Source organism: Triticum urartu, chromosome 7 (genome assembly GCF_003073215.2).
Source record: "Triticum urartu cultivar G1812 chromosome 7, Tu2.1, whole genome shotgun sequence".
Classification (NCBI taxonomy): Eukaryota; Viridiplantae; Streptophyta; class Magnoliopsida; order Poales; family Poaceae; genus Triticum; species Triticum urartu.
This window is the reverse complement of record NC_053028.1, coordinates 513,966,824-513,978,384: the sequence shown is the minus strand read 5'-3', so window position 1 is coordinate 513,978,384 and position 11,561 is coordinate 513,966,824. Positions and strand designations below refer to the sequence as shown.

Here is an 11,561-nt window from a genome sequence, read left to right as displayed (position 1 = left end):
CCATGATAGTTAAATAAAATTTATTCCTTTGCAGTAGGGAAAAATTGGCTTTACGCAAAACTGTAACCATAGAGCTTTCCACCAGCCATATATGCATGTAGTATAGTCTTATTTTTCCATTGCTCTCTATGTGTTACATTGCCAGCATATTCCATGTGTTGACCCGTTTCGGGCTGCAACGTTAATGTTGCAGACTTTTCAGACAACGATTAAGGTGCCTTTAGGTCGTGGTTCTATACTCAGTGATGCCGTTGGAGTTGATGGACTCACTTATCTTCCAAGCCTTCCGCTGTTATCGTTATTAGATGGCCTTAAGCCATATTTATTGTAATAAGTTCTCTTTTGAGACACTCGATGTAATAAGTGTGTGATTGCTACTCTGTTATAAATCCTTCAAGTATTGTGTGGTGTCAGCATTACTGATCCAGGGATGACACCGGAGCACAGAGATTGGACCGTTTGAGGTCTGGTCGCTACAAGATGGTATCAGAGCACACTCTGACTGTAGGACACGACCACTAAGCTAAAGCCCTAGATCACTACTTACTCTTCTCCTTCTGACCTCTCATCTTTTCTACTCTTTTAGGATGGCGGATGCAAGGAACAAGTTCATGCAACCGGATGAAGAAACACCCTTCGGACGTCACTTGAAGGAAGTCACTAGATACCTGAACATAGGAGTACCAAGCTTCACCGGAACCTACAACGCCACATTACCTGAAGAAGAGCGCTGGATGATTCAAGTTCAAATTCCAGGAAGGACGTTCATGCCAGTCACTGAGCCCATAGAGTTTTCTTTTGATGCACCAACTTGGAGTCTAGGAAAGAGCATGGCAGCTCACATCGCCATGGGACGTATTGGAGAATTTTACCGCAATGATCTCAAGGATACTATCTACCAGATTTGTGGGCGCCGAGATGAGCACTGGGAGATGATCAGCACCAGGAAGGATAGATCAGTTGCAGCTTTTATCCAGGAGTTAAACCAGCACATTCGACGTCAGGAGAACCAGATGTGCGCAGACATGATAGATCTGAAGAAAGCAAGGACAAGAATCAAGGAACTGGAGGAAGAACTCAAGGCTACACGTGAAGATTATGAAGAGGAAATTGAATTATTAGTGGAAAAGAATGACGATCTGATCAAGAAGATTGGAATATTCATGGGAGACCCTACACCAGTAGAAGAAGACGAAGAACCCAAGGAGATTCGCCCGGAAGACTACATCATCATCGACGACACCGACTCGGATCCAGATGATAGCGATGATGACTATGTTGATGAAGCTGGAGCAGATATCATGGAGTCTGCAACCGAAGAGTATTTCTAGTAGACCACCCCATCAGTAGTAGTAGTCCACCATGTAAATATAGTAGTCCGAGCACTTTTGCGATAGTTAGATTGATTGTAAGCCCTTGTTTGATTGAATGAAGTGAATTGTTTGCTTTTGCCTCATGTGCATATGGGTAGTATTTTCTCTTTAGACCCTCTCTATTCTTAAATCTCATCTTTTCTAAACCCTCAGATGCCTCCGAGACGTGACCCCAGATTTACCTTCCCACCGGAGCTCACTTAGTTGATCCAGCAGCAGAACACATTAATGCAGTTGCTAGTCCAGAATCAGAATCAGGGGAACAACAACAACAACCCACCACCACCACCACCACCTGTTGATCACTTAGCCCGTTTTCTTAGGCTGAATCCGCCGGTGTTATCCAGTAGCACCGAGCCGATAGTAGCAGATGATTGGCTCCGCAAGACAGCAAGAGAGTTGACCACGGCAGGATGCACAGATGCGGAAAAAGTGAAGTTTGCCGCACATCAGCTAGAAGGACCCACAGCATCATGGTGGGAGAATTTCACAGCCACTTTCCCTGTCGACACTGTCACGTGGGACCAGTTTCAGCAAGCTTTTCGTACTGCCCATGTTTCCGCAGGAGCTATGGCCATGAAGAAGCGAGAGTTTTGCAACTTGCGCCAAGGAGGACGGACAGTTGGCCAGTATGTGGAGGACTTTAGTAAGCTAGCACGTTATGCCCCAGATGACGTTGCTACGGATGCAGCTAAGCAGGAGAAGTTTCTGGAAGGATTGAATGATGAGTTGAGCATGCAGTTGATGGTAGCAACCTTCAACAACTACCAGGAGTTGGTAGATCGTGCTCTCATGATTGAAGGGAAGCAGCAGTAGATCGAGAACCGCAAGAGGAAGTATGGACAAGGGAAGTACAATTCTGGAGCTCAGCAGAAGCCACGTTTTACCCCTAGACCAGGAGGACATTTCCAGCATACCCATGGAGGAGGTAGATCACACAATCACAATGGCCCCAAGACTGGTAATGGGAATGGAGGAAGCAACGACCAAAACCGCACCAACCCATCAACCCCAGCCAAGAAAGAAAGACCTGAGCCAAGTCACTTGTTTTAAGTGCCAGAAGGCCGGACATTATGCCAACGAATGTCCTGAATCACAGAATGGAAATGGCAATGGAAGCTCTGGGAAGAAGCTGAACCCTTTCAACAGGGGACAGGTGAACCACATTAACGTGGAGGAGGTTGAAGAGCAGCCGGATGCAGTAATCGGTAAGTTTTTGGTTAAGTCATTTACTGCACTCGTTCTTTTTGATACTGGTGCATCGCATTCATACATATCAAGGGGATTTGTGGATAAGTATAAACTGCCAACCCAAGCCCTTAGGTCACCCATGTTAGTAACCTCGCCTGGAGCAGAGTATATGGCTAGCCTATGGTGTGATCGATTACTATTAAGGATTGGTAACTACGTATTTCCCTCATACCTAGTAGTGTTGGAATCTCAAGGATTGGATGTGATATTAGGCATGGATTGGTTGTCAAAGTATGAAGGGAATATTGAATGTGCCAGTAAGTCAATTTTTCTTACCACCCCAGAAGGAAGAAGGATCAAGTATGTATCACGGCATGTGCCAAAAAGACTCAAGTAAATTGCCTAACAGGAGTTGTGCAGGAGGAAGTACCAATAGTGAAGGATTTCCCTGATGTATTTCCCGAGGAATTGCCAGGCATGCCACCGAATAGAGATATTGAGTTTTTGATTGAGCTTTTGCCAGGCACATGGCCAATATCAAAGAGACCATATAGGATGCCCGCAAAGGATTTGGTGGAGATTAAGAAGCAGATTAAGGAGTTACTGGATTAGGGTTATATTCGCCCAAGTTCTTCACCTTGGGGATCGCCAGTACTTCTAGTAGAAAAGAAGGATGGATCGTTAAGGATGGTTGTTGATTATCAAGGATTGAATGAAGTAACCATCAAGAACAAGTACCCACTACCAATGATCAATGATCTGTTTGATCGATTGCAAGGAGCTAAGGTATTTTCCAAGATCGATCTGCGATCAGGATACCACCAGTTGAAGATTCGAGAACAAGATATACCTAAGATGGCTTTTACCACCAGGTATGGGCTGTACGAGTATACCGTTATGTCATTTGGTCTGACTAACGCACCAGCATATTTCATGAACATGATGAACAAGGTGTTTATGGAGTTTCTGAATAAATTTGTGGTAGTGTTCATTGATGATATCCTGGTTTACTCAAAGAATGAAGTGGAGCATAAGGAGCATTTGCGTTTGGTGCTTGGTAAACTCAGAGAACATCAATTATATGCCAAGTTTAGCAAATGCGAGTTTTGGTTGAAGGAAGTTGGATTTCTCGGACACGTTATATCCGGAGGAGGTATAGCAGTAGATCCCACTAAAGTTGATACCATGACCAATTGGGAAGCGCCAACAACAGTTGGAGAGATCCGGAGTTTTCTTGGACTCGCAGGATACTACCGGAGATTCATTGAGAATTTCTCAAAGATTGCGAAGCCTATGACGGAGTTGTTGAAAAAGGATACCAAGTTCATATGGACCGAAGAATGCGAGGCCAGTTTCCAGGAATTGAAGAAACATTTGGTTACATCACTTGTGTTGATTTTGCCAGATCAGACCAAGGATTATGAGGTGTATTGCGATGCTTCACGTCGAGGACTTGGAGCAGTGCTTATGCAGGAAGGAAGAGTTGTTTCCTATGCCTCACGACAGCTTAAGCCTCATGAGTTGAATTACGCTACGCATGATTTGGAGTTAGCAGCTGTAGTGCATGCATTGAAAACCTGGAGACACTTTCTCATTGGAAATCATTGTGAGGTGTACACAGATCACAAGAGTTTGAAGTATATTTTCACGCAGAAAGAGTTGAATCTCAGGCAAAGAAGATGGTTGGAGCTCATCAAGGATTATGATATGAGATTACATTATCACCCCGGAAAGGCTAACGTAGTAGCTGACGCGTTGAGCCGTAAAAGCCATGTCAACACCTTAATGACGGGAGATTTACCAAGGGAGTTAGCTGAAAATCTTCTTGAGCTATATTTGGAGATAGTTCCGAGAGGCTATGTAGCAGCATTGGAGATTCAGTCTACTTTGATGGATAAGATCAGAGAAGCTCAAAGGACTGACAAGGAGATTGCCTCTATAAAGGAGAAAATAAGCAAAGGAAAAGCTAAGGGATTTCGTGAGGATGAGCACGATACCTTATGGTTTGAAGACCGTGTTTACGTACCAAATGATTCGGAGATCAGGAAGTTAATTCTGCAAGAGGCACATGATTCACCATATTCGATTCACCCAGGAAATACCAAGATGTATTTAGATTTGAAGGATACTTTCTGGTGGACCGGAATGAAGAAGGATATTGCGGAGTATGTAGCAGTTTGTGGTGTATGTCAGAGAGTAAAGGCAGAGCATCAGAAGCCACCAGGATTGCTACAGCCATTGCCGATACCCGAACGGAAGTGGGATAAGTTAGGCATGGATTTTATTACGGGTTTACCCAGAACTCGTTCAGGCTATGACTCAATATGGGTTGTAGTCGATCGTTTGACAAAGGTAGCCCATTTCATTCCAGTGAAGACTACCTATACCAGTGCAAAGTTGGCAAAGATATACATGACCAGAATCGTATGTCTGCATGGAGTTCCAAAGAGCATTGTATCAGATAGAGGAACCCAATTTACCTCAAAGTTCTGGAATCAGTTGCATGAAACTTTGGGTACCAGACTAGAGTTTAGTACAACTTTCCATCCGCAGACAGATGGACAGACCGAGAGAGTCAATCAGATTTTGGAGGATATGCTGAGAGCTTGTGCGCTAGATTACGGATCTAGTTGGGACGAGAATTTGCCATATGCAGAGTTCTCTTACACCAACAGTTATCAATCCAGTTTGAAGATGGCCCCTTTCGAAGCCTTGTATGGAAGGAGGTGCAGGACCCCATTGTCTTGGGATGAAGTTGGAGACCGTCAGTTGTTTGGACCGGATCTGATTAAGGAGTCTGAACAGAAAGTGAAATTGATTCGCGACAGGCTCAAGGTAGCCCAGTCCAGGCAGAAGAGCTACGCAGATTCTAAACGCAAGGAGACAGTTTACGAAGTCGGAGACCAAGTTTATCTTCGAGTATCACCACTTCGAGGAGTTAAGCGCTTTGGAGTTAAGGGAAAGTTAGCGCCACGTTTTGTAGGACTATACAAAGTTTTGGAACGTATGGGAGAAGTAGCCTATAAGTTGGAATTGCCCGAAGAATTGTCAGGAGTTCACGACGTGTTCCACGTTTCCCAGTTGAAGAAGTGCCACGCAGAGATGGCTGATATACCGCTGAGAGATACAGTGCCGCTGGAAGCAATTCAGTTGGATAGTGATTTGACCTATGAGGAGAAACCAGTCAAGATTCTAGAGTATGCCAGTCGAGTCACCCGCAGCAAGGTTATCAAGTTTTGCAAAATTCAGTGGAGCCACCACACGGACGATGAAGCCACCTGGGAGCGAGATGAAGAACTGCCGAAGGACCACCCTCACCTATTTTCTAGCCAACCCGAATCTCGAGGGCGAGATTCATCTTAAGGGGGGTAGGTTTGTAACATCCCAAATTTTCAATTTGAAATGTTATACATTCAAATTTTCAATTTGGAATGTTATACATTAGATCATCATTGCACATCATATTTTATTGCTTTTGGTGATCCTAGAAATTCTACGCAACTCAAGGACCCTGGAGAGAGTTGGGGATTTCGTTATTTTCATATTTGAGTTTTCTCAAATTTTGAAAATAGGATCATTTGATTTTATTTATTTATCTTCAAAATATGAGAGAGGGAATATTTCTTTTATCAAAATATGAGAGAGGGAATCAAATGACTTTCCCAAAATAAAGAAATATTGAGGATTTAATAAAAAAATCCAAATAAGATTTATTTTGGTTTTATTTGCTTTTTATTTGAATTTAGGAAAAATTGCATGTTTTCAAAAACTTGCTTTTAGAGCCAAAAAAATGTTCATCTTGTTCTAAATATTTTATTTAGAACAAAAATTTTTTGGCATTTTTAGTTTTTTATTTTTCTAAATTTTTTTAGGCGCAGCGAAATTGTTAAAAAAACCGCCCGACTGGGCCAAGGGCCTAGCCGAGCAGGCCGGCCCAGCCAGCCGCCGCCGCCTCCAGCCGGATCGGGATCGGAGTCCCGATCGCCGCCGCCGCCGTGTCCGGGGAGGACACGCCTCCCGAGGCCGACCCCTCCCCCAAGTCGACCTCCCCCGCCCCCTTTATAACCGCCGCCACCCCTGCAACCCCACACCGCCGCCCCGCCGCCTGCGCCCGCGCCGCCGCCGCCGCACCCGCCCGCCCGCCCGCGCCGCCGCGCCGCTTGCCGCCGCCGCGCCGCCCAGGATCCGCCGCCCCGCCGCTCGCGCCACCCGCCGCCCTGCCAGAGCCCCGCTGGAGAGCCGCCGCCGCCGCCGAGGTAGCCGCCGGCCAGTTTTTGAGAAAAAAACCGAATTCGGTTTTTTTTGAAAACCCTAGTTTCTGTTTTTTTAAATAAATATATCGGTTTTTTTCCGGTTTATTTATTTAGTGAGCGCCCGTTTGTCCGTTCGTTTAACGAACGCATTTTTTGTTTAGTTTCTGTTAACGAACGTTCGTTCGTTAATTGTTCGTCGTTTTTATTTTTCTTGGATTAAATCCGCGGTTTTTCTGATCGCGATCTCTGATCCATGTTCGTTCTAGTTTATCGTTTCGCTCGTTTATCGGAATCAGGCAATTCAAGCATCTGGAGTTTCATCTCGAAACCCTCTTTCCGTTTAACCAACTCAAACAAGTTTTTGCCACTGTAAAAATTGCCTTAGATCCAGAATAGTAAACGAAGCTTGTTTCTTTTGCCGTTTGTCTTTCGTTGCTTCGTTCGTTTTGATTTTTTTTGCCAACCGGAGTTCTTAAGTTGAACTTTCTGGTTAGATCTTTTGTTCGAGTTTTACCTGTGCATTAGTTGAGTACTTATTGTGTGTTGTTTGTTTGCGATAGAGTACCCGGAGTATACCGCTTGCTACTTCGAATCACTAGGTTTCCCGGATCATCAGCAAGGCAAGTAACACCTTTGATCATACCTCCTACTACCCAGTTTTATTGCATTAGATCAATCCTCACACATTGCATGATTAGGATCTAATTAAATTGTGGGTTTGGGGAGTAGTTGAGGTAGAACCTATTACCTGTTTATTATCAAACATTTGGGAGTTACTCTACGTTTGCTTATTATTGCTATGCTATGCTAGTAGACGTGGATTGGGTGAGTGTATCCGTGACAGATGTGAGATTGTTGATTAATGGTTTATTTAAGGTGGCAACCTAAACACACATCTGGGTGGATTGAGGCACCTGGGTATTCCAGCGATTGCCTGTTTTCTTTTGGACCGCCACCAGGCTCAAAGGGACCATGAGATTATTCATACTAGAAACTTCCGTGTGCAGCCACAAGCTACTATGGGCTCTAGCATAGTTGACTAAGTCGTGCGAACTCTTATAGTGGTAGACTACCAGATGTAGGGGATGTAGGTTGGTATGGTCTACCCGTTCGTAAGGTGCTAGCACTTCTGAAAGACTATGTCTCGGTCATCTGTTTCTCAAACACCATGCAGTGCGAGAAAACCAACGGAGGAGATCGAGTCTTGTGGGGAAAAGTGCGCAAACCTCTGCAGAGTGTATAAACTAATCATGGTTAGCCATGTCCCCGGTTATGGACATCTTGAGTATCTAGTACCTGGATTATCATGTGAATCTCATCATGTTACTCTAAAGTTAATTGTTGGTTTTTAATGATGATGCTTAAATGGGATTGAGAATGCTGTCAACCATTCTCAATGTTTAACAACCACATGATAGTTAAATAAAATTTATTCCTTGCAGTAGGGAAAAATTGCTTTACGCAAAACTGTAACCATAGAGCTTTCCCTGGTCAACCAGCTAAGTCAACCAGAACCAGGAACATCAGATCTGTATTTTCCTACAGAATATTCTCAATCAATTATAGGGCAGTTCAAAGTCTGCCTCTGGAAGCATTGGCTGACCTATTGGCGCAGCCCAGATTACAACCTTGTCAGATTTTTCTTCACTTTGTTCACAGCCTTGCTGCTTGGCTCCATCTTTTGGAAGATTGGCACCAATATGTAATTACTGTACTTATCTTCATCCTTGACTCCTTAGACCTAATGTATCAGCATCTGAATTTTCGGTGCCTTATGATGCAGGGGAGATGCCAATACTCTTAGAATGGTCATTGGAGCAATGTACACAGCAGTGATGTTCGTCGGCATCAACAACTGTTCAAGCGTTCAGCCAATTGTTTCAATCGAGAGAACAGTTTTCTACCGGGAGAGGGCTGCTGGGATGTACTCTGCAATGCCATATGCAATTGCTCAGGTAAGAAAATAGTAAAACTGAAAAGCTATAATCGACCACGGTGGTAGCTAAAATAGCAAGGTTGTCATTGGCTTCTTCGGGTATCTCAAGCCTTGTGTGTTGCTTCAGGTTGTCATGGAGATACCTTATGTCTTCGTCCAAGCCTCGTATTACACCCTCATCGTATATGCCATGATGGGCTTCCAGTGGACAGTTACCAAGTTCTTCTGGTTCTTCTTCGTCTCCTACTTTTCCTTCCTCTACTTCACCTACTATGGGATGATGACTGTCTCAATCTCACCAAACCATGAGGTTGCAGCCATCTTCGCTGCAGCTTTCTATTCCCTATTCAACCTTTTTTCTGGATTCTTCATCCCGAGACCGGTGAGTTCTGTTTCTTGATTAGAATGTTGCTGCAGTTCCTTCTCTTTCGTAAGACCAATTACTTAGTTTGCTCTTGCTTTGTCCAGAAAATCCCCAAATGGTGGATCTGGTACTACTGGATTTGCCCATTGGCATGGACAGTTTATGGGCTCATAGCGACACAATATGGAGACCTGGAAGAGACCATCTCCGTCCCAGGCCAATCAAACCAGACAATCAGTTACTACATAACTCATCATTTTGGATACCACAGGAGCTTCATGGCGGTCGTTGCACCGGTGCTTGTGCTCTTTGCAGTGTTCTTCGCGTTCATGTATGCTCTCTGCCTCAAGAAGTTGAGCTTCCAACAACGATAGTAGGAACTGAAAGCCAACAGACAAGATCTCGCAGGCAATCTGGCCAATTTTTTTCCAGAGCCAACTCTTCTTTTGTCCTTCCATTTTTGCCAGTGTAAATATGGATGTATTTTTTGTTTTTGGATTCCAAATAGATACACAAATATGGTGAGGATGCACACAACTTTCCAGGCTTGTAAGAGCAACTCTTACAGGTTCTGTAAAATCCCATTCTGTATAATGACTTTAGACTGCACTGTGAAATATTTTTAGAGAAACTTAATATTCTGGTTTCCCCCCCCCCCCCCCCCCCCACCCCCCCTCTCCCTGTGTCGCTCCCGCGAGCGACGGGGGAAACCCTAGCCGCCGTCCCTAGCTCCCTCCCCTCCTCCATTCTCCTCGCCGCCGCAGGCGGGACGTCCTCTCCTCCGAGCGGTGGTGGCCGGCGCGGGACGACCTCGTTGTTCGGAGACGCGGCACTGCGTGGGGCATGACGACACTGGTGGCTACTGCCCCTCGGCGTGGAGGGCCGCGCGGTGTGGCCAGTTGGGTGCAGCCGTCGTGGCAGAGGCGGCGCGGGCCTGGCGGCGGCAGGGGCCCACCTCAGGTTTCTGGATATAGCGGCTCTCCCATGGCAGGCGACGCAGGGGCTGGCCACGACCTGGAGTGGTCGGGGCGCTAGGAGTGAACCGCGGCATCATGCGGCCAGCGGCTGCTAGTGGTGAGGTGGTCCCTCAGTGGATTTGGGTTGCCATGGCATTGGTGGGAAGGGGCCTAGAAGTGCCTACTACTACACGACACTACACTTGGCTCTACACATTTACAGAGCTTACCCCTGTCCAGTGTCTGGCAGAACGTTGGGGGCTTCAATCGTCGACTCGTTATCTCCATCTCAGCCCAGGCTAACGGAGCCTGGCTTATTCAAGGGAGAGATTGGAGCCTATCAAAGCATTCTTGAGAATAAGATCCTTGGCTCCTCTTCATTCTTTACAGGGCCTCTGCCCACATGGAAGCGGGGCAGAGATGGATAAGATCACACACGAGAATAAGAAGCATTTAAAATGCCTTTTTGATCATTTTGATAGGGGGGGGGGGGGGTGGATAAAGTGGGCAAAACAGACCAATGGTGGTGGCCTGGATCGGTTCACGGCGGCGGTGTGCTGTGTCGGCGTGGCGGCGGCTCAGGGTGGTGTGCGGGCCATGGCACATAGGCGGTTGGGTGGTCTCCGGCGTCGGCTCATTTACGTGCAGTTTTTGTGGATGCTCCTAGATCTCTCCCATGGTTGCTGATGGTGGCCGGTCCGGCTCCTCATGCCGTAGAGCGGGTGGCTGGTTTAGGCCAGGTGCAGATCCAGGCTAGGAGCCCTCGTTGGGGGTCAGAGGTGACGTTTGGAGAGATAGTGGGAGGATGGGTAGCGCAGATGCGGTCGGGCCACCCGTCATTGGTAGGGGTGTCAGGCGTCGACGTAGTTGGCGCCCACCTTGCCTCTTCTCTGACCTGGTTGCTCCCCGATTGATTTGGTCATTCTGATCGCTGGCGGCTTTGTCAGTGGTCGGAGCTTGCCGATTGATTCATTGCACAGCCATGGGGGACCTTCGGGGCATCTTGTCTCCTGAATGCCATATGTTCTCCATGGTGTCTTGCTGGCACTCAACTGGGCTATCATTACTGATGCCCATATGTTCTCTATGGCGTCCAACTGAGAGGTTAGGCGAAAATCAGCATTAGACCCCTCTCTCCTAATTGGAATATCATTGTACAAGGCTTGATAAACAAAACATAGGGCCCGAATCTAGGTAAGAAAACAGCTTGTGCAAAATCCCATTTCTATATCATCCATGTGCCCCTTGCTCCGCAAATTCCCTCAAGTCATGAGTATTGCCGTAATACACCGTGATCACTATTTTTATAATAAAGCTATAATCATTGAAATCCCAATAAGATACTTCCAATCCAGCGTGTAGCTAATAAAGACCCCAAGATTTTTAGAAATGGAGGAGGATTTCCGGCCTCTGCATCTGGACGATGCATGCAACCACTTTATTAATTATTCACACAAGACCTTACAAAATCATACTTCCTCCGTTTCA

General features: G+C 46.0%; 1 protein-coding gene across 1 annotated transcript; it reads left to right on the top strand.

Moving 5' to 3' along the window:
• Positions 1-8,312: 8,312 nt before the first annotated feature.
• On the top strand, positions 8,313-9,753 carry LOC125522215 (ABC transporter G family member 42-like). The gene is made up of 4 exons (XM_048687302.1): positions 8,313-8,519; positions 8,601-8,772; positions 8,881-9,135; positions 9,222-9,753. Coding segments are annotated over exons 1-4 (699 nt in total). The 5' UTR covers positions 8,313-8,517; the 3' UTR covers positions 9,492-9,753.
• The last annotated feature ends 1,808 nt before the right edge of the window (positions 9,754-11,561 follow it).

Coding starts and splice junctions, on each gene's coding strand:
- LOC125522215 (XM_048687302.1), top strand. Junction 8,773..8,880: donor TGCCATATGCAATTGCTCAG/GTAAGAAAATAG, acceptor GTGTTGCTTCAG/GTTGTCATGGAGATACCTTA. Junction 9,136..9,221: donor GATTCTTCATCCCGAGACCG/GTGAGTTCTGTT, acceptor TGCTTTGTCCAG/AAAATCCCCAAATGGTGGAT.